This window comes from Odontesthes bonariensis, chromosome 10 (genome assembly GCF_027942865.1).
Source record: "Odontesthes bonariensis isolate fOdoBon6 chromosome 10, fOdoBon6.hap1, whole genome shotgun sequence".
NCBI lineage: Eukaryota > Metazoa > Chordata > Actinopteri > Atheriniformes > Atherinopsidae > Odontesthes > Odontesthes bonariensis.
In genome coordinates, this window is record NC_134515.1 from 26,851,442 (window position 1) to 26,876,529 (window position 25,088).

A 25,088-nucleotide genomic window follows, 5' to 3' on the forward strand; every position below is an offset into this window, starting at 1 on the left:
TTACTGTGGAGAGAGAAAGCATCAGTCACACCCGAGCCCACGGACTGGCTGAGTACGGTCAGGCATCAAAATACAATGAGCGAGGTATCCCTCACAGGCTCAGTCACAATATGCCTCTTAAGATTAATGGAGCAAAAAAGATTTTTCTTTTTTTCGGCCAACAGTTAAATGGTTGTTGTGGGAAAATGGTGAGAGAGGCTGAAGGGGAAACCATGTCAGATACTCAGGTTTGTATGAAGGTGTAAATATTCGCTCACTGATTGTTGTGTGCAGTCTAATTATGATCAATAAAGCACATAAAGAATATGTATTTGACTGAAGCATCTGGAAAGGGTAGATCAAACAAACTTTGGAAATGAGACTTCTCTTCTGATCAATGGCGCGTTTGTACCGAAACATGTTCCCTGTGCTGTTATTGTGGTCGCCCGTCTCAGCAGAGGCTCATGTTTGAGGAGAGGAGCTGAACGGAGACAGATCTGCAGCTTCCACCTTCTCTTTGAGCCTCAAGTTCCAAATCTCTTTCTCTTGTCTCATTCTTTCAGCTTTTCTGTCGTTTTATCCCCATCTTCTAGTCTTCTCTAATCTCCTTTCACTGCGGCTACGTTTAGCTCTTCATCCATGTCCAGACAAAGCATTAAAGTGCTGAATGGATGTTATTTTTGTTTTGTTTTTTAAACTCAGTTAGGAATATCCACCGGGATAACAAACATAGGCCAAGAATTGAGAAAATTTAAATTCATACGTTTCCAGTGCAGAATTATGACAGTAGGAGTTTTTTTTTGTTTTTTTTTCACCAAACATCTTTTACATCAGCTGCTGTGATTGCTCAGGGTTTGTGCGGCAGCTCAAACTGCACAGCATCCGCCCCCCTCAGGACAACAGCTGGCTTCCAGTTGATGAAAGAACAACACAATCTGTGTTGAAGTTCACTGGCGTCAACAGAGCTGTTTGCAGTTGATATTCAGGTTTGCGTTCAATCAGTGTTGTGGAAAAAAAGGTCTTTAGTCCTAACCAGAGGAAACGTAGGCAGAATCAGATTTTATGCTTGGACAATAAGCATGCACTTTGCTCTAAATTCTACTTTAATAGGCGACCTTACATTTGGGCACAAACCATCCACCAACTGTAAAATCCAGATTATTGTTTATCAAAATACAAAGGCTGAGGCATCAGATGTACGCATCGTCAGTGTTTTGTGTCTTAAAGTGCGAGAGCGAACACTTACCTCGTCCCACTCGGAAGTGAAAGAGGGGGACTTCTCGAGCCTCTTCTTGCCAGTGCTACAGTTAGAAACAGACCCACTCCGGTTTCCCAGTCCCCCTTCCTCCTCACTGGGAGGCGACACGAGCAAGTCCGAGTCAGACTTTGAGAGGCTGCGTGCCAGCTTCAGGTCTCCAGGAGGGCGCATCCGAACACCAGGTCCTGCCCCTGAGTCCCTGGGCTCCTTGTTCACAGTCGCATAAATTGCTTTTGGATCACAGTCTGTCAAAATGGCAGCCATACTGGGTCGGGGAGGCGTCAGTGAAGCCACTGTCGCCTCTTCTTTTGGTTTGACAGATTTCTTTGTTTCGGGCTGGCCTTGGTTGGATGGCAGGACACCTGGAAGCCTGAAGGCGTCCTCCTGGCAGTCGATGACGGGGGAGGATCCGTGCAGGAGGCCGGTGAACTGCTCCGGGACACCTGCTCCCTGATCCTGGCTGAGCTGGGAGTTATCTGGACAAGGACAAAAAGGAATACAAGTCAGTTGAGAAAAGAAACCAACTTTTGAGGGCTGGAACGTGTACTTCCATCTGAGGGGCAGATCCTAAGAGCGAGGCTAATAAGAAACCACCCACACATGCCATGAAAACAGATCTGCGATTGTTTCCTACCAGGAGTGACGGAGAAAAGAGACGGAGCAAGGAAAGGGCGTATGTTGGCTGGAGAAATAACTGAATTCCAAACTCAGACTGCAGCCGTCTGACGACTGTCTGGGGGTGTCAGTGTTTTGTAACAGGGAGTTGAAGCACGTCACGTTTGGGGGCAGCCTCACCTCACAGACCCACTGGGCTGTTCAGTCTGTTATCTCAAAATGGCAAAACATCAAGAATTCCCCACAAGTTACTGGATAAACTCTCAGGTGAGCAGGAATTACGCACACTCAGCCACAGAGTAGCACAACCATACAACAGAACTATGCAATATCACTATAAAAAGAGGGAAACTTACATAAGCAGCCTTCTCCAAGCAAAGAAATTCCTTAAAGAGACTGAAGCGCAATTAAAAACAGTTGGATTTTCTTCCTCCCTCTCCCCGAGGAATAACAGCTACCAAAGCTTCTTTTACACAATCAAGTCGGCTGCAGCTAGACGGTGTTCGTTTTCATCCGAGCTTTGGCCTCGCGACACCAAAATCCCACGCCGGAGCCCAGTTTTAAAGTCCGGTTGTGCACTGCAGCGACGCGTGCTGCTGTCTGCCGAGTGACCAGCAGCCCTCTGTGTCTTCTGGCTTCTAATTCTAGACCCTAATGGTGGCTCAGGAATGGAAATTTGAATCACCCATCTTCCAGCAGGCAGACTCCTGATAATTAGTCCTGTGACACATGGCAGAGGAGTGTGTGTGTGTGTGTGTGTGTGTGTGTGTGTGTGTGTGTGTGTGTGTGTGTGTGCGCATGTGTGTGTGTGTAGGAGGACAGTCTCTGCCAGGGTGACAGGGTGTTCGGTGACAGGGAATCTGGGACACTTTTGTTTGTCCTTCACAAAACCATTTCATGCTAAAACATGCAGCCGACATTCTTATCTCTACGAGGGGCAAAACATCAAAACAACTGTGTTAAAGGCCGTGAAAGAGTTCGCCAAGCTGCCTCTTTCAAATTGACATTTCAGGGACCATTTACAGAGAGGGAGTGATTCAAACAACGCCCTGAGCTCGCTGCGGGCAAAACACTTGGACTCACAGAAAAAGTGTGCAGGGGGAGGTTGTTATGGTGGGTGAGTGTACTGTACATATATGACAAGATCGCAGCCAAACACCCCCACCCTCCTTGGCAGCTGGGGAGTGTGAACGCCCTATGAGCACATCTAGTGTGATGCCAACAGTCCCACGCAGTGTTAACCCCTGCAGAGACCACACCAGCCTGCGTTCATCCAGAAAACGTGCACCGGCACAATCCGACGTGGTCGCAACTCTTAATAATGGCTGATGTCACCACAGAGGAGGGATGTATCTTTCATTTTGCAAGGACACCGCGACCAATATCTCGCAAGTGATGTCATGTTTGGTTTGCAGTGCTGGCTGTCACTCAGCCATCTGCACCCGCCAGACTCCATTCCTGTTCCCATCTGTGGAAAAATCTTTTTATTCGAGCTTCACAGAGACGCTGCCGTCTGGGTCAGGTACTGTGTCAACACACAACCTGATGCCATGTTAATTTGACATGAGGACTTTTACAGCAAACAGAACGGTCAAATAAATAGAAATGAATCCTCCCTGTGCTGAAAGCCAGTGGGTCATTATGAGCAAAATCTGTACAGCGGGACACAGGATTATGAAAAATAGACCAGGACTGTGTTACTTAAACAAACACATCTGGTGAGAAGAATTTATGAACAGCTGGAGATTATCATAGCAATTTTCTTGCCAAACGGGAGCTTTATGTCTGTATCTCCTTCACGCCCATCTGCTGCAGTTAGTCCGATGCACCACTGTTCGTAAAAACAGAACAAAAAAAAATAAAAAAAATCGAAGTTCACCTTTCTAATAACCACTCAGTGGTAAAGTACAGGAACTACAAAAGCTGTAAACTCACAACAGAGAGCATAGAGGGTGAAACCACTCGGCACCAATAAGCTTTTGTTTTATTATTTCTGCGAAGCCATGGATGTTACTCCACATGAGAAATATCCTTTGGAAAGGCGAAAGAGCACCACACAGCGAGAGGAATCTGTTGGGACGCACCACGTTCCTGCAAGGAGCAGCAAAGTCTTTTTGACAGGTAATAAACACGGGATCCTGCTGACCGTGCAAACCTCCTCCTCCTCCCCCACAATGTGTGCTGTGGTTTGGACCCTGACTCTCTACACAAAGAGGGGGGGCATACTACAGACAATTTCTTTCACAGAGATATCCACACGAGCAGAAGCACGTAGGCTGCAAACGTTCGGTAAAGGGAGTGAGAGAACTTTTAGGAATAGTTAGCGGGTGATGTCGTTATCAGTAAAGCTGGTAACTCTGCAAGAATCCAGCTGCCTCACAAGTTGCCAAGAAAAGAAGAAGAACAAAGTACACTCTCTTTTAACTCAATGAATTTAAAAAACCCGGTCCTTTCCAGGTCTTAAAAACTAAGTAAGCCCCCTGATTCATTTGCTTGTAAAAACCACCTTTAGCAGCAAATCCCTTTCCGCTTGACGTAATCAGTCTCTCATTTAGTTGTAGGGGAATTTGGGCCCAGGGGCCTTTACACTGTTGCTTCAGTTCACTGAGGTGCGCAGGCATGTGTTCGTGCGCAGCTCTCTTAGGGTCTCACCTCAGCACTGAAAATCAGGTCGAGCTCTGGACTTAGACCGGACCAGTTCTTTTCTTTTTCAGCCATTCTGTTGTAGATTTGCTGCTGTGTTTGGGATCATTGTCCTGATGATGACCCAGTTTCAGAACAAGCTTTAGCTGTCAGACACATGGCCTCACATTTGACCCTAGAAAAGGTTGGTATACAGAGCAGTTCACGGTCGACCCAATGACTAAAAGCTTGTCCAGGTCCAAATCATCAGCCCGCCACCACCATTCTGGACAGATGGTATGAAATGTTTGTGCTTACTGCTACTGATGATCAGGTAACCAAGCGTATTTGATCAGCAACACCTGACTGCTACTTACCCTCTTAACTCCTATAAAAGCAGTAAGGGTCTACTTCGCTTTTTAACCCGCCGCTTCTGCGTTTGGTCTTATTTTTTGTTAAATATATAGCGACACTGTGTGATTTTATTTATCAGAGATTGTATTCCCCTCGTTTTAATTCCTACTTTGAACCAGATTATGTAAGTCTATTATGTACCAATGCATGACACCTTCAAATCGAAAGAGTTTTGAGAGGTTGTGTGTCTTCTTCACACACAACCTGGTGTAGTAATTGTATTACAAAAAAAAAAAAAAAAAAAAAAAAAAAAAAAAAAAAAAAAAAAAAAAAAAAAAAAAAATCAGTATTTTGTGGAAAAATACAGAAATTAAAAAAAATAATAATGTAATGTTCAAAACAAATTGAGTAATCACCCTCCAAAAGCGACTGGCATTATCATAAAATAAACTTTTTCTTCAAATCAAGAGATCCGTGTGTGTGTGTGTGTGTGTGTGTGTGTGGCAGCAAAACTCCTGCCGCTATGCTCGTCTCTGCTTTATGCTCGACTGGATGAAGCGGCACATCCGGCTTTAAGCAGGGACGTGGATCCGTGGCTCAGAGATAGGAATGTCGCAATCTGATCAAGAATTCAGTTTCATATTGGCAGTGAAACGCACGTCGCTCACTTGCCAAAGAATGTCAATCAGCTTGCTCCCAAGGGGCCAAACCCCCTCTGCTGCCCGAGAATGCCAATTGTGCATTCCCTGGCGAGGCTAATCAAGGTCGGCCCATCTCAAACGCATCAAACCCAAATGTATCTACACGCTTGGCTCGTGGCTTTCACTCCGAACTTGTTCGGTCCATCTCCCCCACCCCCACCCGCGGAGCAGTACCAGCAGCAGGTGTTGCGCCGTATTAGGCAACTAAAATCTGAGGACTCACCTCCTGGTGCTCGTGGGCCCACGCTTGCAGGAGGGTGCAGACTGTCCTTCGTCTTAATCGAGGCTCTGAGGTTGTTTGGGGGGACTGAGGGCTTACGCTAAACAGGGAGGAAAGAGAAGTTAACTCACAGCTGTCAACCGACCAAACAATTCACGTGTTAACAGACAATCTTGTTAGCATTTGCTGTCTCCCCGTTATCCAATTATCGAGACAGAGTAATCAGCCATCGAGCCTTGAAATGAATGCATCAAGACATCACAGTGAATGCAAAGGTTTCCCTACATGAGCTCACAAGTCTGAAGATTTAAGCACAGGTGACACCAAGAAGGAAATTTATTATGAGGAGGCAGACAATCCGGTATGGACTTGAAATAAAAGCTGGGAGCAGATACAGCGGGGAGCAGATGGGGTCGTAGGTGGGTGGCAAGAATGATAAAGAACTGCTGACAGAATAATAGATGTGAAAAGGTAATAAAATAAGATGGTGGCTATAAATCGAGCTGGCAGTTTTATAAAGACACACAGTTATGGGTGCCAGTTTAAGAAGTCCACAGCCTTATCTGGGCCTGTGATTCAGTCTCTGATCATCATCCTCATTTATTCAGCAGCATGCAAAGCTCTGGGAAATATTTCCGTTACTGTGGATATTCTGATGAGCAGAGGGTAACTCGAAAAGGCTTCAAGTTAAAGATCAAAGTTTCTCTCAGGCACACTGCGCAAAAATGTAGCCGCTCAAACAACTTTGAGCTCTCGGATAACTTATGAGAGTCTCAGACCTCCTTTCCCAGCCATCTAGACAAAGGGCCAAGAGATGCAAATTCTAACACTTCATGAGCTCTCTGACATCTCAAAGCTTTGCCCGGATATTCAGAAACCACACGCCCCTGCAAGCAGCTTCCTCGTTCTTATGAAACTAAAAACAATGGATGGGAAAGCAATGAGAAGATGGCAAAGTATTTTGCAGGTCGCCGTTTCCTCATTTGGTCATGAAACTGCGATATGGTAGTGAACGGTAACGATGGAGGTCACGCCGAGGTCTGAAGGACCAAGAAACGGCCGAAGAAAACTAGAACTAGAAGTTAGTGCACTGTTCTACCGTGCAGTGGAACATGTGAAGATTAAACCCTCCTCAAACTCTTATAACTGGAGAGGATCAATCATGCTTTGGGCTCGTGTTGCAGCCAGTGACGTTAGGATCGCTTCACTAACGGAAGAAAAAATAACAGACAAACTGCAGGAATTTCTGAAAACAAACATCCCTCTGCCAGTACAAATGAATGAGGATGGTTCCTTAAACATGCTGATTATCCTAATTACACTGTAACAATCCACATGACAAAAAGATCAGCAAGCTAAATCTCACAACTCTCGCGAAAAAAAAAGAAGAAAAAAAAAGACAAACTCTCCAAATTAAGAACTGAAAGAATATTAGTCAGACAGTTAAAGACTAGAAACTAGACTAGAAACTAACCAAAGTGCGTGGAACTAAGTACTGCACGTGCAAATTTCACCTTACATTTTGGAGAAATGTTTAATCCTTGACTTTATGACTCCTGCCAAAGCGGCCATATTTCACTTACTGGCCACTTAACTCTAAAAGAAAACAGAACCTTTGCATTCCACTGGACGACTTGTCACGGTCGCATGTTCGTGTGCCAAAGGCACGAATCAAACTGCTGCCAAAATGACAAAAACCATGACTGTCTGGCTTTGAAGGCAGCAAATATCAACAGTGCTTTTGATGCAAGGGAGAAGAGTAACAGATGTGAATGATGAGAGGAAGTACCTGAGGTAGAACACTGTTGGAAGACGGTGCGGTGGCTTTCTCATCTAAGGAGACAGGAAACATAAGAGCAAAGGCAGGTGAAGAATTATCACAGAGTTCCAGACAATCCATGGGCGATTCTGATTGTCAGTAGAGACATTTTGCCCGCGAATGAGAAAGTGATTTGTAATAAAATCATGTTTTATGCATGGCGACATTATGAGTCAGCACATCAGACGGACAGACGGCCTGAGATTAATCCTCCTGTCTGTTGAGCGGCACTGAGGATGTAGACACGATGAGGCTCTTCTAAAACAGATAAAACGCTGATCATTTAACATTTCTACTCAGGAGTGGGGCTAAAAAAAAAAAGGAAAGGAAAGAAAAGTAATCATTTTCTTAGTAATGCCATAATTCATCTTCACTGAGGAAGTAAGATCCCACTCCTGCCCTGTGACGGTGCTCCTGAAGCTAACTAAGCTGCAAGGTCCCAAGGGGGTGGTTTTAAAAACATCTTCATCAACAGCTTGGGATCAAAATGGCCTTCTAATTTAATCCCATTTAATCCAATTACATACTGTGCCACACAGTTAAGGCAAGAGATGACCGCGTGTGGAGGCTGCGACTCTGAGGGTTCTGTTCACTGGGGTTCTGTTTGTTTCATGGAGCAGCAACAACAGTGCCCAGTGAACTGTTTGGGGGGGGGATACTTAAAGAAGGGTTGCAGTCCACTTTATCTTCCAATTACTTCCTCCCTGTGGATTTCACTAAAAGCAGAAAATTACCTTTATTGGACTGGGACTCGTGGCTGGGCGGTGGGACTTTGGTCTGTGCGGTCAGCAACAACTCATATGTGTGATCCTCCTCTTCCTCTGCTGGCTCTCCCCTTTCATCAATGCTGCTATTAGTATACAAGGCCTGCAGGAAAAATAAATAAATAAAAAAATTCTTGAAAAGTACAGGCGTGAGAAGTTGCAAGGGCAAGGGCTCACTGTTTAGTATTCTTAGCTGGAAGTATTCTATGAGTCAAAAATGTTTTCGCACCGTCTCTGGTCAGCCAAGGTTTTACCCCGACTCTCATTTCATGTGCCTCACGCTGCTTAGTAAGGAGTCTTATGAACGGAGCAGCAGCCGGGAAGAGAACAGTCATAAACGGGGGTGCAAGGAAAATGTGACAGCCCCAGTAACCTTGTAGTAACATGAAAGTGCTTCTGACTGACATGTGTGAGAATCTGTGGTGTCAGATGGTAAATGTTTGGTAAATGGTGGACCTGTCTGTCACTTTACCTCTGAGCTCATCTCCTCCTCGTGACCATGACCGGGGTGTGCCGAGTGGACAAGGCGATCTTTCTGTAAATGACCATTGGTGTAATAAATTAATGGTTGCTAATCATTCTCCATTATTGTAAGATCCTGCCTGACAAATTCCCTGCAGCTCCTCACTGTACCACAAAAAGACTGATGTGGGAAGGTTCTTTTTTTTTTTGTTGTTGTTGTCAGCTAACTCCCTCTAGTGGGGATTTTGCTTTTCACTTGCAGCTAAAACAAGTGCCTGGCTCTCTGTCTTGAGTATGTGTGCGGGTGGGCTTCAGTTAAGCGGCTGCCAACCTTGCTAACTTCACTGTCGGGGCGTCCTGAGTCCCGGTCGGAGGACTTGCCACTGGTGACGCTGTCCAAAGAGTGGCAAGAAATGGCTTCACACAGAGCTTCGTAGGGGCTTTCCTCCTCAGGGCCTGGAGCCAGACCTGAGATAAGCTCGTTCACCTTCTCCAGGTCACCTATAAACCAAGTCAGAATGACTAAAGGTTCAATACAACACAATACAAGCAAATTAAAAACAAAACAACAACAAACAAAAAAAAAAACATTGTTTGTCCTGCTGGCTGAGCTACTACCACAATGTCCAACTGTGGACATCGAGTCTTACCCTTCTTCCTTGGACTGGGACTCAGAGGTGGAGGGATCGGTGGAGGGGGGAGGTCAATGTCAGGGGGTTTTCCAGTCATGTGACCTGCAACAAACAAGAGATTATATTACAGCTGTTAAATACCAAGTTTAAAATAGGTACTTTCCACAGCAGCCTTCTGTTCTGCATATTTGGTCTTTACCCAGAATGAGAGCAGCTATCTCTCTACTTTTCTGGGAGGGCATGTCTTTGACAGTGTCCGGCGCCGTCAGGCCCCTCTGGTTGACGATGCTCACACCGATACCTGGAAAAACAAAACAGGAACCGTGTACAGAGAGAAGTCAAGTGTCAAGATCATTCTAATTATCTTCATAGAGCTCGGGTTGATGAGAAACAGCAAGTGACCTGCACTGAGAAGTTTCTGCACCACATCCGTCTTCCCAAACAAGGCGGCTTCGTGGAGGGCACTGCCTTTCTCCGTCTGAGCAGAAAAAAAGAAACCACAAGCACAAGGGCCAGAGTTTAAACAGAGCAAGATCGCACCGTACAGCTCAATGTGATGCACAAGCGTGTCACGAACATTCATGTTTACTTCCTTCTACAGATGCCAGATGAATCGGACCATCAACAGCACCAACATTTGATAAGATAACCAGTGTTTGGCAACAACTAGATTTTATGCCCACCACCTGGTCTGCATCTTTCCTGACAGTTATGCGGCTGAGGAATCAAAGCAGATCATGTTTCCAGCTCACAGGGCCATGCTAATTGAAACCTGCAGGATGCAAGGCCTGGAGGATGCTGCATAGATTCCACATCCTTGACTTAGAGGAAAAGAGGACAGAGTGAGGGGAGAGTATTTCCAGACAGATGGGAGCCGCAGTTAGATACAGAGACCGGCCCTGAGGGCCCACCAGGGGGAGCAAGACCAGCTCTGCTTTGATACTGTATCACCGCAGTTCCTATGCAAAACGAGAGCTTAAGAGTTTTACATTTAATCTCATAATGTCAGTAGGAAGTAGCAGGAGGAAGTGCTGCAAGTACAGATTAAGTAACCCAACATGATTTGAGCCATGACCGCATATTAAGAAACGCTTGCAAACAGAAGCTTTAAAGGTTAACACAGACATGGGAAGTAAACAAAAACACACCTCGTAGTTGATGTCCATGCCAGCGTCCAGCAGCACCTCCACCACAGACAGGTGTCCGTTCCGGGAGGCCAGGTGCAGCGGTGTGTGTTTCTTGGTGTTACAGCTGAGCAGGTTGGGGTGGGCGGTGAGCAGCAGCTTCACGACCTCCAGGCGGCCATAGAGCGCAGCCAGGTCCAGCGGAGTCTCAAACTTGTTGTTCCTCATGGTGGGATCAGTGAGTTCCTCCAACAGAAGCCGCACCACTTGGGTGTGGCCATACTGGGCAGCACAGTGCAGCGGCGTCTCGTTATCATTGTTCTGTTGGGAGGCCAATAACTGAGTGAGAAGCAGCTTGGGAAAAAGGCGACACACACACACACACACACACACACACACACACACACACACACACACACACACACACACACACACACACAGGAAGTAAAGTGGATGTAACAGGTGACACCAGAACAGAGCGGAGATGGTTGAATCGTGTCCTGTAAGGAGTGAGGAAAAAGTGACTCATTGTTAGAGGAAACCAACAATAAAGCCCTTAAAGACCACTTTAGCAGATTATAAAAGCGTTATGAAAAAGCACAATAATGAAGCACATAGAAAGGCTTGGAGGGGTGGGGGTATCTGGCAGAGGGGGCTTGGCCCGGGCGGATGACTGGCTGACGTGCATGCACGAATAAGGGCAGGTGCTGAGGATGAGCGCCAGAGGCGACAGGTCGCTCGAAGATGGCCAGAGATACAGAGGCAGGTGGGAGTGGACAGAGACATGAGCCACTTTAACTAAAGACCAGGATGCCGTGGCATTTTAGGCACGTTTGCTACTGCTACTAAAGATGCACTGATTGCAGTTCCCTTGGCTAATTCCTAATTTGGCCAAATGTTCTCTTCCATAAATATAACCAACTATATACAAAATCATTTTTCTGTGAATTTCGTGGTAATGGTACATTCAACTGTAAAATAGCCTAACCAATAAACATATTGTGCAAAACTGCAGGTGGCTACATCCCTGGAAGTCTAAAGAGATTTCTTGTGCAAAATCCAACAGAAAGGGTATTACAGTTCATGCCCCTTTTATGCTAGTCTAATTTTAAAGGGTCTCTTTTTTTAATTCATCTCAAAACATGAAAAAGCATCAGAGAATAGAACAGTCGGTTTATTTAACATGGATTCAGCTTGTTGTCAACTAAAGTGAAATCGGAGGAATTGCTTAAACAGGAAATGCTTGCCAGCAGGTGCCTGTGGGCGTTGCTGCACGAATGGTGTCAAACTAATAATTGGCCAATTCCATCAAGTGGGCAAATCGATCCGTGCATCCCTAGTTGCAACAGTAGGAGTATTTCCAGTTGCTGTGAATAAATACAAGTGGCGTACGCATAGGTGAGCGAGCGGGGAGAAATTTGTATTGATGCTATGTAAAGTATATAAACTTGTTTTCCATTTCCTTTTCTACATTTTTCTTGGTTGTGCTTTTATCATCACTTTTGCATCACTAATAAAGCTCCGTAACAAAGCAATTTACCCTCGTGGATTAATAACGTTTATATGAATCTCTTTCTGAAAGGGGGCACAACCGGCCTGGCACAAAAGTTCCCTCAATAACTGCCTGTTACATAATGCCACTGCTTCGCTGGAACCGAGAGAAAATAAATAGAGAGAGAGAGAGAGAGAGAGAGAGAGAGAGAACTACTCCGACTGATCTGATCCCTCGTTTGGCGATCCAACGAGGGATTAGTGCCCCGCATGAAAACACAACAGTAATCCATCTTCCATCCAAAACAAGAATTAACTTCTGATTTGAAATAATCTTAGAAATCTTAAAACGTTTTTTAAATATCTGCAGGGCAGAGGAAGTGGCAATGGGCGGGCAGAAATTAAAAGCAGTAATTACAACATAAAGTCACTAAGTGCTGTTTATTGGGCCTAAAGACTCATGCAGCAACAAGATCAATGCACATTAGACAAGGGAACCTCCGCACTGTTGACGATCATCACTACCGTGAGCAGCCAGCAGGGGGCAAGCCCAACTCAAAGCAAGAAACGCACAGTGCCAACAACATGCCACTTCATAAGACGGAAGAAATTGTTTTAGCCTTCATATGTAGAAACAGTAGTAAATGGAAGAGAATACAGAGCCACAACCACAGCTCTTAATCTCATGTGATGCGGGGGGGAAAAAATGGTAAGTTTGTCATTCATGGCAATCTAAAAAGAAGACCTGTGCTCCACCGAAAGTTCTTTAATTCCTGAAAATCGTACGCAGATGGGTGTGGCAGAAAATGCCTGCTATTGTGGAGCCACATGCTCTGAGAGAGCCAGTCATTCCAGACACACACTGCCACCTACAAAGGGCTGACAGCTGCTGTGAGAAGCCCCCACATGGATAAGCATGATGCCAGTTTGGGCGACTCCCAGAAGAGCATGCCAGCTGTGCCACTGAAAACAGGACAAAGTGTGTGTGTGTGTGTGTGTGTGTGTGTGTGTGTGTGTGTGTGTGTGTGTGTGTGAGGGGGACAAACACGGCGGGTTTAGACAGGTCCCTTTAACCCCTTCACTGATACTTTCACAAAGACCTGGCACCAGATGGGATCAGCAGATATCTCCCTTATTGTTGGAGAGAAACAGGAAGTATTATAGTCTACTGGCAGAGCAGGTCACACCTTAAGCAGAGAGAAAGGAGGCCTGGGAAAACAAAACAACAGCTGCTTATCAAAGGAGGAGGCAGGCGGGGAGAAAAACTTTTTCAGGGACGAACTAAAGCGAAGAAGAAAAAAAAAAAAGAAATGAGATCTCAGTTTTCACTGCTTGGGTTGTTCCATCGGTTGGATTTATAATTTGTATGTTTTTTGTGTTTGTTTTGAGCCAAACTTATCCAGAAACGGTTGGACCGCACATAAAATAAAACGAGCACTGAGTCGCAGAGATTCACTCAGAGATTTGAGAGCAGACAAACATACATGCCTATTGCATCAGCATGATTCACCTCCTCAAATGTGCAGGTCTTCTGCCTCAGTAGTTATCCTGATAAATCCAGCATACAAAGCTTTGTGACTTTTTTTTTTTTGTCAATTTTCACCTTTATTCGATGGCTGTAGCGGTGAGAAAGAAAGTAAATGCTGAGAGATAAAGACATTCGACAAAGGTCCGGCGAGGGCACCCTTTGAATCAACTAAACATCCCCGAACTGAATGTAACAACAGGCCAGGTGAACTACAAGTTATTACTCAACAACACTTTGCCCGAGTGCTGCAAACAAAAGGCACCAAGTGCTCACATACCACGACCTCAGTGTTTTGGAATGTGTCAACACCGAGTGCCTCCACTGCCAATGTGACAGCCAAGGCTCTGCAGCAATGTGTCAGCCAGCAGTCGATTGCATTTAAAGATGGCTGACCGGCCCTTTGACTCAACGATGGGAAACGGGCGGCAGGGAGAGGCTGCCTCGCCTCGCCTCCTCAGATCATGAGCCATGCTAAACACGTCTTTCAGAAAGAGGCCTTCCCATCGCAGGGTTCAGGTCGAAAATTAAGATGTTGGTCTCATCGATCCAGGGAATACAGGTGGAAATTAGCAAATGTTGCTATAACCTGGCACAAGGCATCGTGCATTGTCCCCGTTTTAAATAAATAAATAAATAAATGACCAAAAAAAAATGACGAGACAATTTCAAACTGCGTTTTGTCTTGTTAAAATACTTTTCTTTTTTGTTATAACATGCATGCTCTCATATGTACTCCCTGCAGATCTTTTGGAAGTGTCTGGACAGATGTATTCATGATCCAAAGAAAGCTTGTGCTTGTGACTAACGAGAGAAGCAACTATTTCGAGCTCAACTGCATTTAAATTAGCGAGGTTAGTTAAAAAAAAAAAAAACTAAAAAAAACACTCGGGCACTGAAGCGGTGAAGAGTGAGGAAAAACAGAATGAGGGGAACTATAGAGGAGTCGGCTCGTTTGACACCAACTTTAGAACGATGATCTGCGATGCAACGACCCCAAACATGGATGCGCCGAATTCATTTGCAGTTTTTGGTTAAACGGATATATTTTTTATATAACAAGGACTCAGTGGACTCTTCAGCATAATACCTCAGACTCTACGACCATGACTGCTCTATAAGAGCAGGATCAGGCTTATCTCCTCCGTACAACCAGAGGCCACGTGAGCAGTCAAATAATCATGCTGGAACAAGACAGAGCTCTGAAGGCTATTACGCAAAATGGCACCAATGACTGGCAGCCTCGCTGGGAAAGAGATTAGAATTCATATGGCACTGCTAAGACTTCCTGGACAGTTCAAGTTCCTTATGAAAACCCTGTGTTTACTGGAAGGCGGCAGGAAACAGAAAACCTCATCCTGACAAAGATTAGCGCTGGTTGATAAAAACCGTACCGTAACTTAGAGCATCTGGAGATTCCACTCCGCTGTGTCACTGTGCTGCATGATATTCTCGGGAGGGAGGGGTGCAGAGTCGGGGGAGGTTATGATTTTCACAACCTGAAGCTGGAAGATGGTAACACGGTTTGACTGGCGACCTCGGTCACGTGACGGGATGGCTGGCAACAGAGCGAGGCAGCGGTTACGTCAGCCTGGCCCCCGGTGGTGGTGGTAGTAGTAGTAGTGGTGGAGGAGGAGGAGGAGGAGGAGGAGGAGGGCGGGGTTGGGGCGAGCAGCTGTTGCAGCTAGTATGCCAAAGGGCCGCCCTGTGCTCGAGGCATGCCAGTGTCCATTGTCACTCTGTGAAAGCCTGCTGGCTTCTCCATGTTTACACAAATCACTGATCTCATACGAGAGGGGTTTTCCTCACCACTTTCTTATTTTGCAGCTATTTCCTTTTCAAGTCTCGGTTCTTGAAAATTTTATGGCAACCTCCCCGTGCCCGCTCAACCTCATCATTTGTAAGCCCTAAATAAAATATCTGGGTAATTGCATTGGAAATTTTTTTGGACTCCTCTAGCGGATCTTTATTTGAACACTGTCACGCATTCCAGAGTAAACAGGCCTTGCAGTCCTGTAATGAGATGGCTGTCTAACTGGCTTCCTGCCACAGATTGTGATTCTGAGAAAGGAACTTTTTCCTCCCTTTTACAGGGCAGATTAGCCCCCCCCTTTACCATCATTCTCTCTTCATTTCATTAAAAGCGAGCCCACCTTCCAAACCATCTCTCTTAAATCTTCTAAGATGTTGCAACTCATTCTATCTGTGCTCCGACTCATCCTCCAGGAACCAAACTCGTCCAACGAAAAATTTGCAAATGTGAAATTGTGAAAACAGGGAAATGCTGATCCTTTAGTCAAATGACAACATGTTCCCCACCCCTGGGGCTCTTCAAGCACGCTCCAACCGCTTTTTGGCACAACAGAGATGAGAGCGAGCCCCGGAGGGCGAGCAGACAAGCAGAAGCCGGGGAAGGAGTGTGATGAGTTGACGAGGCAAGAGCTGGACGCGGAAGAGACAGACAGAAAAGATGAATGAATGTGCAGTCAGACTGCAAACAATGCGCCTGGGGAGCGGACAGGAAACTGTTCTACTTGATAATGAGGTGACCAGGTATGAAAGACTCCTGCTGCTGCCATAACTCAATATTTCCCAGAGTCACCCACGCTGTTGACACTGCACACCAAGCCTGAAAGACCATTTCTGCTTCTGTTCTGAGAAATTTCACCCCTGCTTCCACTAGAAATATTTAAGCAGTGCTTTCTTTGTGTGGGAATGTGAGCAGGGACACGTGCAGCACAACTGGGCTGGAAATCGCCAACATACATTGTATAAGACGCATGACCTATATAAGAAGATGAGGTCTGGGCGAGAGGCAGCATGATGCGAGTTCAGGCAGGCGAAAGGCAACATTCTATCACAGCAGAACATACAGAGAATGAGATAATTAACAAAAAGGAGGTCGGCAATAAAAGATCATTTAATGGAGACCGCATGCAGGTCTCCTGGAACTTATAACAACAGTGTTATTTAGAGATAAATCAGCTGTCTCATATCAAATTTCCAGCATGTTTCGAAACAGTCGTTACCTTTTATGTTGAATGCGCAGCCGAAGTGGGAGAAGATAATCGGATCATTGTGATTAAATAGAACTTAAATCAATAAACAAATGGTTCGTCACAGAAAAATACGACACAAAGTTGAGGGAAAAATAAGCCAAGGCAGTAACAATTCTTTCACTATTCATTAATAAATAATTGGAAAAAAAAATAAAAACACATAAAATGTCCAAAAAATTGTTTTAAAATTCAGAAATTATTCATTGAAATGATATTTTTGTCGCTCAATGCTTAAAATCAAACCAAGAAACGGATTACACAACAAAATAATGATCAGAATTATAGGAACTGAAAAACAGTCCACAGTTGCGGCCTCAAATGATTGAATTTCCGTTTAAAACACTCATCAGTTTTGGCTCCAGAGTTTAACTTTTTCTAAATGACAAAGTTCTAGATCAGCGTGTGCCGAATCTCCAGCAGTACTCAGGCAGGTGGTCTGCCCAGGTCAGATCATACGGTTAGCGCTCCCCCGCCGAGGCATTTCAAACATCATCAAAGGGGCCGTGTCACAGAGGACACCAGTAGGCGTAATGAATAAACATTAGTCTAGCTGGCCTCTTGGACCAGTATTACAGAGAACTGGCCCCAGTCCAGGCTGATTTCTTAAGTGGCCCTAAAGGAGACTGATAAACACTCTCCGCCATGAGCACTGAAAAGCCTCATCGCACACCTTTCTCACTACTGTAAGTATGCACACACACACACCGAGGCTATAGGACCAATAAACCGTGACACCGTTACTATGACAATGTCCCACCAACTCCTCTCTTCGGCAGACCGAGCTCACAACCCGGGAGGTGGAGGAGGAGGGAGACGCACACCCACTGAGGCACTCACGCAGACAGGCACAGCATGGCAACCTCTCTTTGATGCTGATGCAAAGAGACTGGTACACTGAACACCTCCCATCCTCCTCCTCCTCCTCCTCCTCCTCCTCATGAGATGGCACTCTGATACTGGAGTGCGATGTGAAGAGAAGCAGGATGCGCCCCGCCCACCCAATCACATGATGCCATCAACCCCAACCAGCCGGAGAAAACACAACACATCCTCCATTCTGATTTATTCATAACAAGGCATCAATTATTCAGGTTCATGACCAGGTAGAGGGGCCCTGAACTATCTCAAAAGTGTGAACAGTAAGACATCCTTCAGAATCTTGGTCACTGTTAAATCTACAGGCAAGACTAGACGGAAACAGAAGCTACCGCAGAGGGAGAATTCCCTCTCTGACATACAGAGTAGCAGCATCAAAGACAGCCAGCCTTCCCACCAAACGCTAAGAAGATTAGTGGAAGGGAAATGTGACAATGTACCAAAATAGCCATCCAGGCCTGGGTGGGTTTCCAACTCCACCTGCAGGAATAAAACTCAGATCACGGAGCAGCCTGCGTGGTCACTGCACTCACTGTGAAGGTGAGGCTGTCAGCGACACCGTCCTCCTCACAGACAAAGGATGTGACCTGGGCTTCCCAGGGCAGTGGAATGTAAGGAGAGCTGATTATTTTTTTAACAAAAAGTCACGGCAGCCAGCTGGTATTGTGCCGCTTTCAGCTCACTGCTAACCTAAACAAGTAAAGCACTCAAAATGGCTGCAGCGTTTACCATGTGGAGCACCTTTTTACATGCCAACATTTGGTGATTAGCACCAAATGTTTGTTGTTTTGTTCGGATGTTTGAGGCATCAGCAGGGGGTACAGCCAATGACAGCACAGGTGATGGGGTGTGGGGACACGAGAGGGGAAAATCCGGGAGAGGAATAGAACAAACGTACAACAAGTATGACGGAGAGCATATCGAAGGAAGTCTGCTCTACTTGGACTCGGCAAACTGAGCAGAATTTGTTGAACTTAGGATATTTGCAACATTAATGACGGGAGAGATACTCGCCCGGATGACAGCTGTAACTGTTCTATAAAGATCAGTCGGATGAGTCGGGGGGGGGGGGGGGGTCTTGTAGTGTGTGTGTGTGTCACCTCCTGCTGCAGATCAGTCATGTGGCGTGAACCCACCAGGACTTCAAAAGTCCACGAGACGAGCACGACGCTTATGCAACGACCGTGTCTGAAAGTCTGAACTTTGCTAAAAGAAAAAAAAAACCTGAAAAAGCATTCCAAAAAAATAAATAAAAAAACACTGGTCCAGAAACCATTAATGTTCTACAGAAATTGTCGTGGCAATCATCTGGACAGAGATACTCAAGTCAGAAACAAAGCAGGAGACCAAACCGACACAGCTGTTTCTAGGCCATATGCATTCCACTTTATTACTAATCAGTTTTACTAATATACATGTTGCCGTTCTTCGAGCCATGCTGCCGGCTTTGACAATATTAGTTCATTGCGTAGGAGACGGCTTAAAGAATACGACTATTAGAATCAAACTAGTTGCTTTTGTGTGATGTGTACAACTGTCCGGCTGAATGTTTGCGGTTTTCACTCTATTCGTGAAACAGATTGAAGGTAACTTGTGAACTTTTTGTTGTATTTTTAAAGCAAGAAAGCAAAAATGTTATAAATTTTTTTCAGTGGATACTCACTTTACAGCATTACAAAGTCCAAAAATATCACGCGGGGGACAATAATTGACAAAGTGTTATTAAGATTTCTTGTACACTCCTGTCAGCATTGCTTTGGTGAAAGAAAAACTAACATCATAGTTTTAATCGGCTGTGTGTTGCGTTGCCCCCCCCCCCCCGACAGCTGGCTGTTTATTGCCAGTAACTCTTTTTTTTTTCTTCTTCTTTGTAATAATCAAACTGGCTCATTTTCCGCTCGCCCAGAGGAAAAAGGATGATAAGATGTCACGCAACCTCACAAACAAAGGGGAGCAGTAGAGTTCATGCAAACTGTAAACGTCACGAGCTGGGAATGGGTGAGCTCAACCCAGGAGGGGAGGGTTCTGCAGCCTGCGACTGAAACTGCGAAGGACATCATTGTTACCAATCTAACCAACATCACAGATATCTGTGCAGAAAAAAACCAAAACAAACCAACAACATTAACCCCAGCCACAACCCGTTTCCCCAGCTGCCGTCTGGCATGCGATACAGAAGCTTCTGGTGCCGTATCAGCTGACTCAGGAGCGGTTTCTTTCCTCAAGCTGTAAGACGGCGGACATCACAAACGCTTCATGCTTCTGACTTGACAGCTCTTATACAACTTTATGCTGCTGTGCGTTGCATTAAAAGGGACAACATCTTGAGGGTCGTTATACAACCCTTTTGCCGCATAATGATAACTGAATGAATCCTGAGATCACCTACAGGGGCGTTTCACTAAACTTTCAGGCCGGATCAGAACGCTGGAACAGCAATACCAAAACATTGAGCAAAGAGATCTTGCAAAGCGGTTTTACCTGTTTCGAACATAACATTGCAATAAAACTAGAGCTCACAGTTGAACATGTACAGAAAGCCAAGACAGCAGAGATCAGCAGACAGCGAGCGCAATTAAAAGCCTCCCCATATCTCTGGCAGAGTGTCCCGCCCACCCCAAAGCAGCAGCAACAAAACAAACCCAGGCACAGCAAGCCAACACAGCAACAAAGCAAAGGAGCAGTTCAAAAGGAAATATTGGTCTCTGCAGCACTGTGTACACACCTTGGCATTAATATAGGGGTCAAAGGGCCCACAGCGTTTGAACTCTTTATGGTCTACAGAGCTCTGGGAGGGAGGAAGAGAAGATAGTCGATGGTTTTGGTTCAGACAAGCAATGAATGCACGAGTGATGATCACAAATGAGTCAAGCTAAATAAAAAGGAGAAAAAAATAAAATCAGAGTTGAGTTAATGAACAATCAGATGGCATGAACAGGAAGGGAGAAATGACACAAAATGAGAAGGAGCCAGGTCGTAGTTAGGACACAGCTGGACGCGGTCGTTTCATTACAAAATGGAATGTTTCGGCCGAATGTAAGACTCAGAATGTGCCATTTCTCCTCATTCCAAACAGGACAGGTCAGAGATGGTTTCAGTCTGGAGGCTGTCTGTGCATTAAGCAACCAAACAAAATATCAAAAACAAGAGTTAAAGCAGTTAAAACGGTTAGAGGAAAAGAGCACTTCTCACACTAGCACAGCACCAAAGCACTTCAAGTGTCACACCATCAGGTGGGAAGTCAGCCTCACGATGCGCTGAGGTTAATGCACTGTGGTCACACTCTTTTTTACATTTGTTTGGTTCAAATACGGAACATGCCATGCTCGACTCGGGTTTGCAGTCAACGGATCTGAATGTGGCATTTTGCTCACTGAACTACCAGAGTTTAACAAATGTGCCGAAAAGCAAAGTGCAATTTTGTTCAAATGACTGCCAAGGTGCTGCAATAAAGTGTCTTCTGGAGACGCACACATGACGGCAAAAAACGAACAGAACTTGAGGACAAGTCAATTGACCACTGACGCCATGTCACTACTGCTTTCAGTAAAGATAACGCCGGGGTGTTGAACATGTTCGACAAAGAAAAAAAAAAAACAGAACTGCAAAAGTGACCAAAATAAACACATGCACACCAGCTCAGAGGCATGAATGTGGTAGCAGACCTGCTCGTTGAGTTTGGGGTGGGAAGGTCCTTGGTGAATGAGAAGTTTTACGATATGCTCATCTCCCTTCCATGCAGCCAGGTGAAGAGGGTAGCAGCCCTTGTTGTCTGCAATGTTGGTCAAGGCCTCGTTCCGTAGCAGCGCCTCCACCACGTCGCTGCGGATGAATGAAGACAGAGCTGGTGAGAAGCGCTATAAAAACCACGCTAATCAATACACGCAGGCAATCGATGGCTTTATCTTCCCGGTGGGATGCCGAGGGCGGATCTCATAAACAGAGAAGCTAAAGCAGGCTGCTCCACAAGTTATTTACGGCTGATTTACCTGTGTCCGTTAAGGGCGGCGTGGTGGAGAGGGGTGTATCCAGTGCTGTCCACACAGTTCACATTGGGGCCTCTCCAGATGCTGTTAAGAACAGAAAAAGGATTGTTAGGCTTGAACAACATGCAACAATCCAACACATACAGCATTTTTCTGTATTACAACATTAAAAAAAAATAAACAAAAATCATCTGGTCCTTCCAGGTCTTGAAATTGGATAGAAACAACCTGAGATGGACTGTACCACATGGCATGTTTCACTGCATCATTATTTATTTAACCAAAACTGAGTTCAAATGCAGAAGCAGTGCATGTCCAGTCTTACTGCTCCCCTGGGGTAAAAAGAAGCCAGGTGCCGCTGATCAAATGCAAACCTCAATGAACTAAAACAGCATGGTAAAGAGATGTGGGCCACAATTCAATGATGTGTGTGACTCATAACGCCAGACAGAAAACAGCTACTTCAAGCTATCTGCTGCTACAGGTGGCTATACGAGCTAATGCGGTGTGCATGGTGGGGTGTGCTCACTTGTTGGCTCGGTTTACATTGAAGTCATATTAAATTGGCACAACATCATGCGTTGTTGTTCTTCTGAGGCTGCGATTCCCTCATTTTAATTTTCCTAATGAGATTCCTAATGAGAACCCGATGTTTTGGTTTTTTTTGTTTGTTTTTTAAATATGTCCCGATGCATACACCCTTAGAACTGAAACACACCAAACAAACAGTGCCTATCCCTCTGTAAAGTCTCCAACGGTGGGTGGGTGTGACCTAGTACCCGGGGCCTCAGATTGCGATCGCACAGAACAACAAGATTACAACACAGCCCAACCCCACCTGAGCGAACCTTCTGGCACACTCTTGAGACAACTGGAATGAAGAAGCACTGGGCTGACGGCAACAGAAAACCAGGAAGGTAACCGAAGCAACAGAACAGACTGCTGTGAGGCCAAAAGGGCATTACAGTGGGAAAGTGCGACGTAGGCCAGTATCAGTCCAACACTTCCATTTCCATTTGCTCTGAATCCAACTGCCCGCCCAAATTGGTTCCTTTTAATATGCAAAGAGCGCTGCGGTGAGGAGGACAGAGAACGACCATAGAGGGGGGCGGTTGAGAAGGACGGAGAGACTAATTTAGGAAGCTAAAGGATGTCTGGTGAGACAGAGAGCCAGGAGGGGATGTGAGGCTCTCTAAAAGACTTTAACACATCCTAAATAAATCATGTGACGCAGAAATCCCAGCACGAGTGAACCAAATATCTGAGACCGGAGCCATTTGCCATACAGAAAGAGAATTGGAGCAAATGAGTTGGGCCTCGCAGACAATCAATCAATCATAAATGAAGAGAGCTTTTTTTTCTAAGAGAGATCTTTTTCCCTTTTCTTAACATTTACGTCTGATATATTATTAAGAAAAAGAAAAAAAAAACTATCTGAGAGCAAATACAAAATGCTGCTCTGTCAAACTGCCTTCATCTAATGCAGGCAAGTTTATGAATGAAACTTTTGGAGAGGACCCAGAAAAAAAAAAAAAAAACGCACAACACAAGCCATTCTCAAACTTTTCCCCTCTGGGATGATACATGAAAAAATAAAAATAAATAAATAAATAAAAATCTGCTCCAGGGGTTGATCAAATTCCCAGACAAATTATGAACTGATCCTTAACATAATTACTGTGAGGGTGTGACAACAGTTTTTCTTAGTGTCCCCACATCAGCGTGACGGCCACCGAGTGACTTTGAGCCACACACACGCGCGCACACACACACACACACACACACACACACACACACACACACACACACACACAAAGAGCTTGTTTCTTTCGCAGTAATGGCTGTTTTGCCCCCTTAAAATACATCTCCCATAATAGCTCTCAGAGCAGCCTGCAATTACACAGTCAGGGCCGTCTCATTAAATAAGTGTCTTGTAGGGCTCTGAAGCCTGCAGAACAATGGGCCTGACAGAGCACAGACACACGGGGATGCACCGCTCTGCCGCTCATAACCTCAGCTCTGCATTTCTTGAAGCCGGCCTTCTGAGTCTCGTCGGACGAGTCAGAAAGCCACAAAGTCATGGCGCAGTGCTCATTTTACAGAGCCGGGGGGAATGTACACGCTACGATTATGCCAGTGTAGGCACCGTGCATACACTTCCCCTCTATTTGCAGTTGCCAAATTTGTAGCGAAGAGTTCAGCAGCGCTGCCTTGTATGTGGCCCGCTGCACACATGAAAAGAGAAAACTGAAACAGACCTCTGCTTGGTGTCCTAGATTGAAATAGTTATGCAACTGCTAAGAGCAACAACAACAACAAAAAAGAAAATCTCATACACAAATTAACACAAACACGAGGGAGCAGTGACTGCGTGATGCAGTAACGCAAGATCACGCACCAAATCGGCGTGACTTTTTTTTTTTTTTAATTTCACTACACCGAATGAGACCTTTGCTCTGTACTTTTAAGATTGTGCAAGATATGGAACATGTATCATGAGACAAGCGCAGGGTTTCCCACTCTGACCCAAAGTCAACAACCTTAAAGACAATCGAGAGCAAAAGCTCAAACAAATGATGCTTTTGCTGATTGGTCATCCTCAGTCGGTGCAACAAAAAAAAAAAAAGAAGAACGTCCAAAAAAATCCAACTAAGCAACGGACACATTATGTCATGTGTGTCTCAAGACCAAACAGGAGCGTAACGCATCACAAGCCACAACGTTCTGCTGGCATAATGTTCCATTTCCCAATCAGGGACATGTCTATTTATTGTTCCCAATCAAACCAACCATCCCTGAGAGGTAATGCAAATCCATTCTCCCTACAGTTTCTTTACATTTTTCACTGTCAAAAAGTGTTTCAGTTTGCCATTAAGGGAGCTGCCAGCAGCAGTTTTAAGCACAGCACAAGTGTTACGTCCTCCCAGCATTTTGGCAGCGTGGCACTCAAGGGCATGAGTCAGAGTGGTGCACGACAATCCACTTCATCCTCTTACTAAGGCTCAAAACCGACCTAACTGAGGGACGGGGCTTAGCCCCATAGCTGGGCAATGGGCAAAAACAGAGTTGATTTGGTTTTGAGGGGGGGGGGGGGGGGGGGTTTCTCGCACATTCATGGGAACTGGTGGAGGAATTCCTGTTTGAAAGGCTGAGCTAATCCTTCATTTGCCTGGGGGAATATCAGCGGGATGAAGCTGGAGTTTGAAAGAGATTCTGGGGGGGGCTGCAATTCTGCGTCGTACAAAGCCTGGTCACTACAAGAGGAGAAACTACAAGGACACGTTCCAATTTTTACGTATCGTTTGCATTAGTTTGCACATGTCCGTCGAGCAGACTTTCTTTTCCCCCCACATTAATCCTGAAGTTATGCTTTTAAACTGAAACCAAGTGAATTAACTTAAATTTACGTACATTCAACACATATTTGTGAATTCCGCTCAGATGAGCAAGTCAGTAGAAAAAACAAAACAAAACAAAAAAAGGAAAAACAGGCAACCATTATATACAATGCACAGGAAATGTGTTTCACCCTGAGGCAAAGATTATCCAGTTATCCCAACGGGACCGATATCTGACCAAATGTTTGGCTATGGAGCCCTGA

The 25,088-nt window shown here is 45.3% G+C and overlaps 1 protein-coding gene across 7 annotated transcripts in view; it reads right to left on the bottom strand.

The window, feature by feature from the left end:
• Positions 1 to 25,088, bottom strand: part of anks1aa (ankyrin repeat and sterile alpha motif domain containing 1Aa) — a 60,489-nt gene that overhangs the window by 28,035 nt on the left and 7,366 nt on the right. For 5 of the 7 annotated variants that reach the window (XM_075474975.1, XM_075474974.1, XM_075474973.1 and 2 more), the window contains exons 2-14: positions 21,491 to 21,571; positions 21,167 to 21,323; positions 20,227 to 20,289; positions 10,575 to 10,871; positions 9,829 to 9,904; positions 9,626 to 9,727; positions 9,445 to 9,528; positions 9,126 to 9,295; positions 8,805 to 8,867; positions 8,303 to 8,435; positions 7,539 to 7,582; positions 5,753 to 5,849; positions 1,226 to 1,713 (exon numbers count right to left, since the gene is read on the bottom strand). In XM_075474975.1, the coding sequence (XP_075331090.1) occupies positions 1,226 to 1,713; positions 5,753 to 5,849; positions 7,539 to 7,582; positions 8,303 to 8,435; positions 8,805 to 8,867; positions 9,126 to 9,295; positions 9,445 to 9,528; positions 9,626 to 9,727; positions 9,829 to 9,904; positions 10,575 to 10,871; positions 20,227 to 20,289; positions 21,167 to 21,323; positions 21,491 to 21,571 (1,855 nt within the window). The remainder of the gene's footprint in view (positions 1 to 1,225; positions 1,714 to 5,752; positions 5,850 to 7,538; positions 7,583 to 8,302; positions 8,436 to 8,804; positions 8,868 to 9,125; positions 9,296 to 9,444; positions 9,529 to 9,625; positions 9,728 to 9,828; positions 9,905 to 10,574; positions 10,872 to 20,226; positions 20,290 to 21,166; positions 21,324 to 21,490; positions 21,572 to 25,088) is intronic. The other 2 variants (XM_075474978.1, XM_075474977.1) reach the window with 2 other exon arrangements.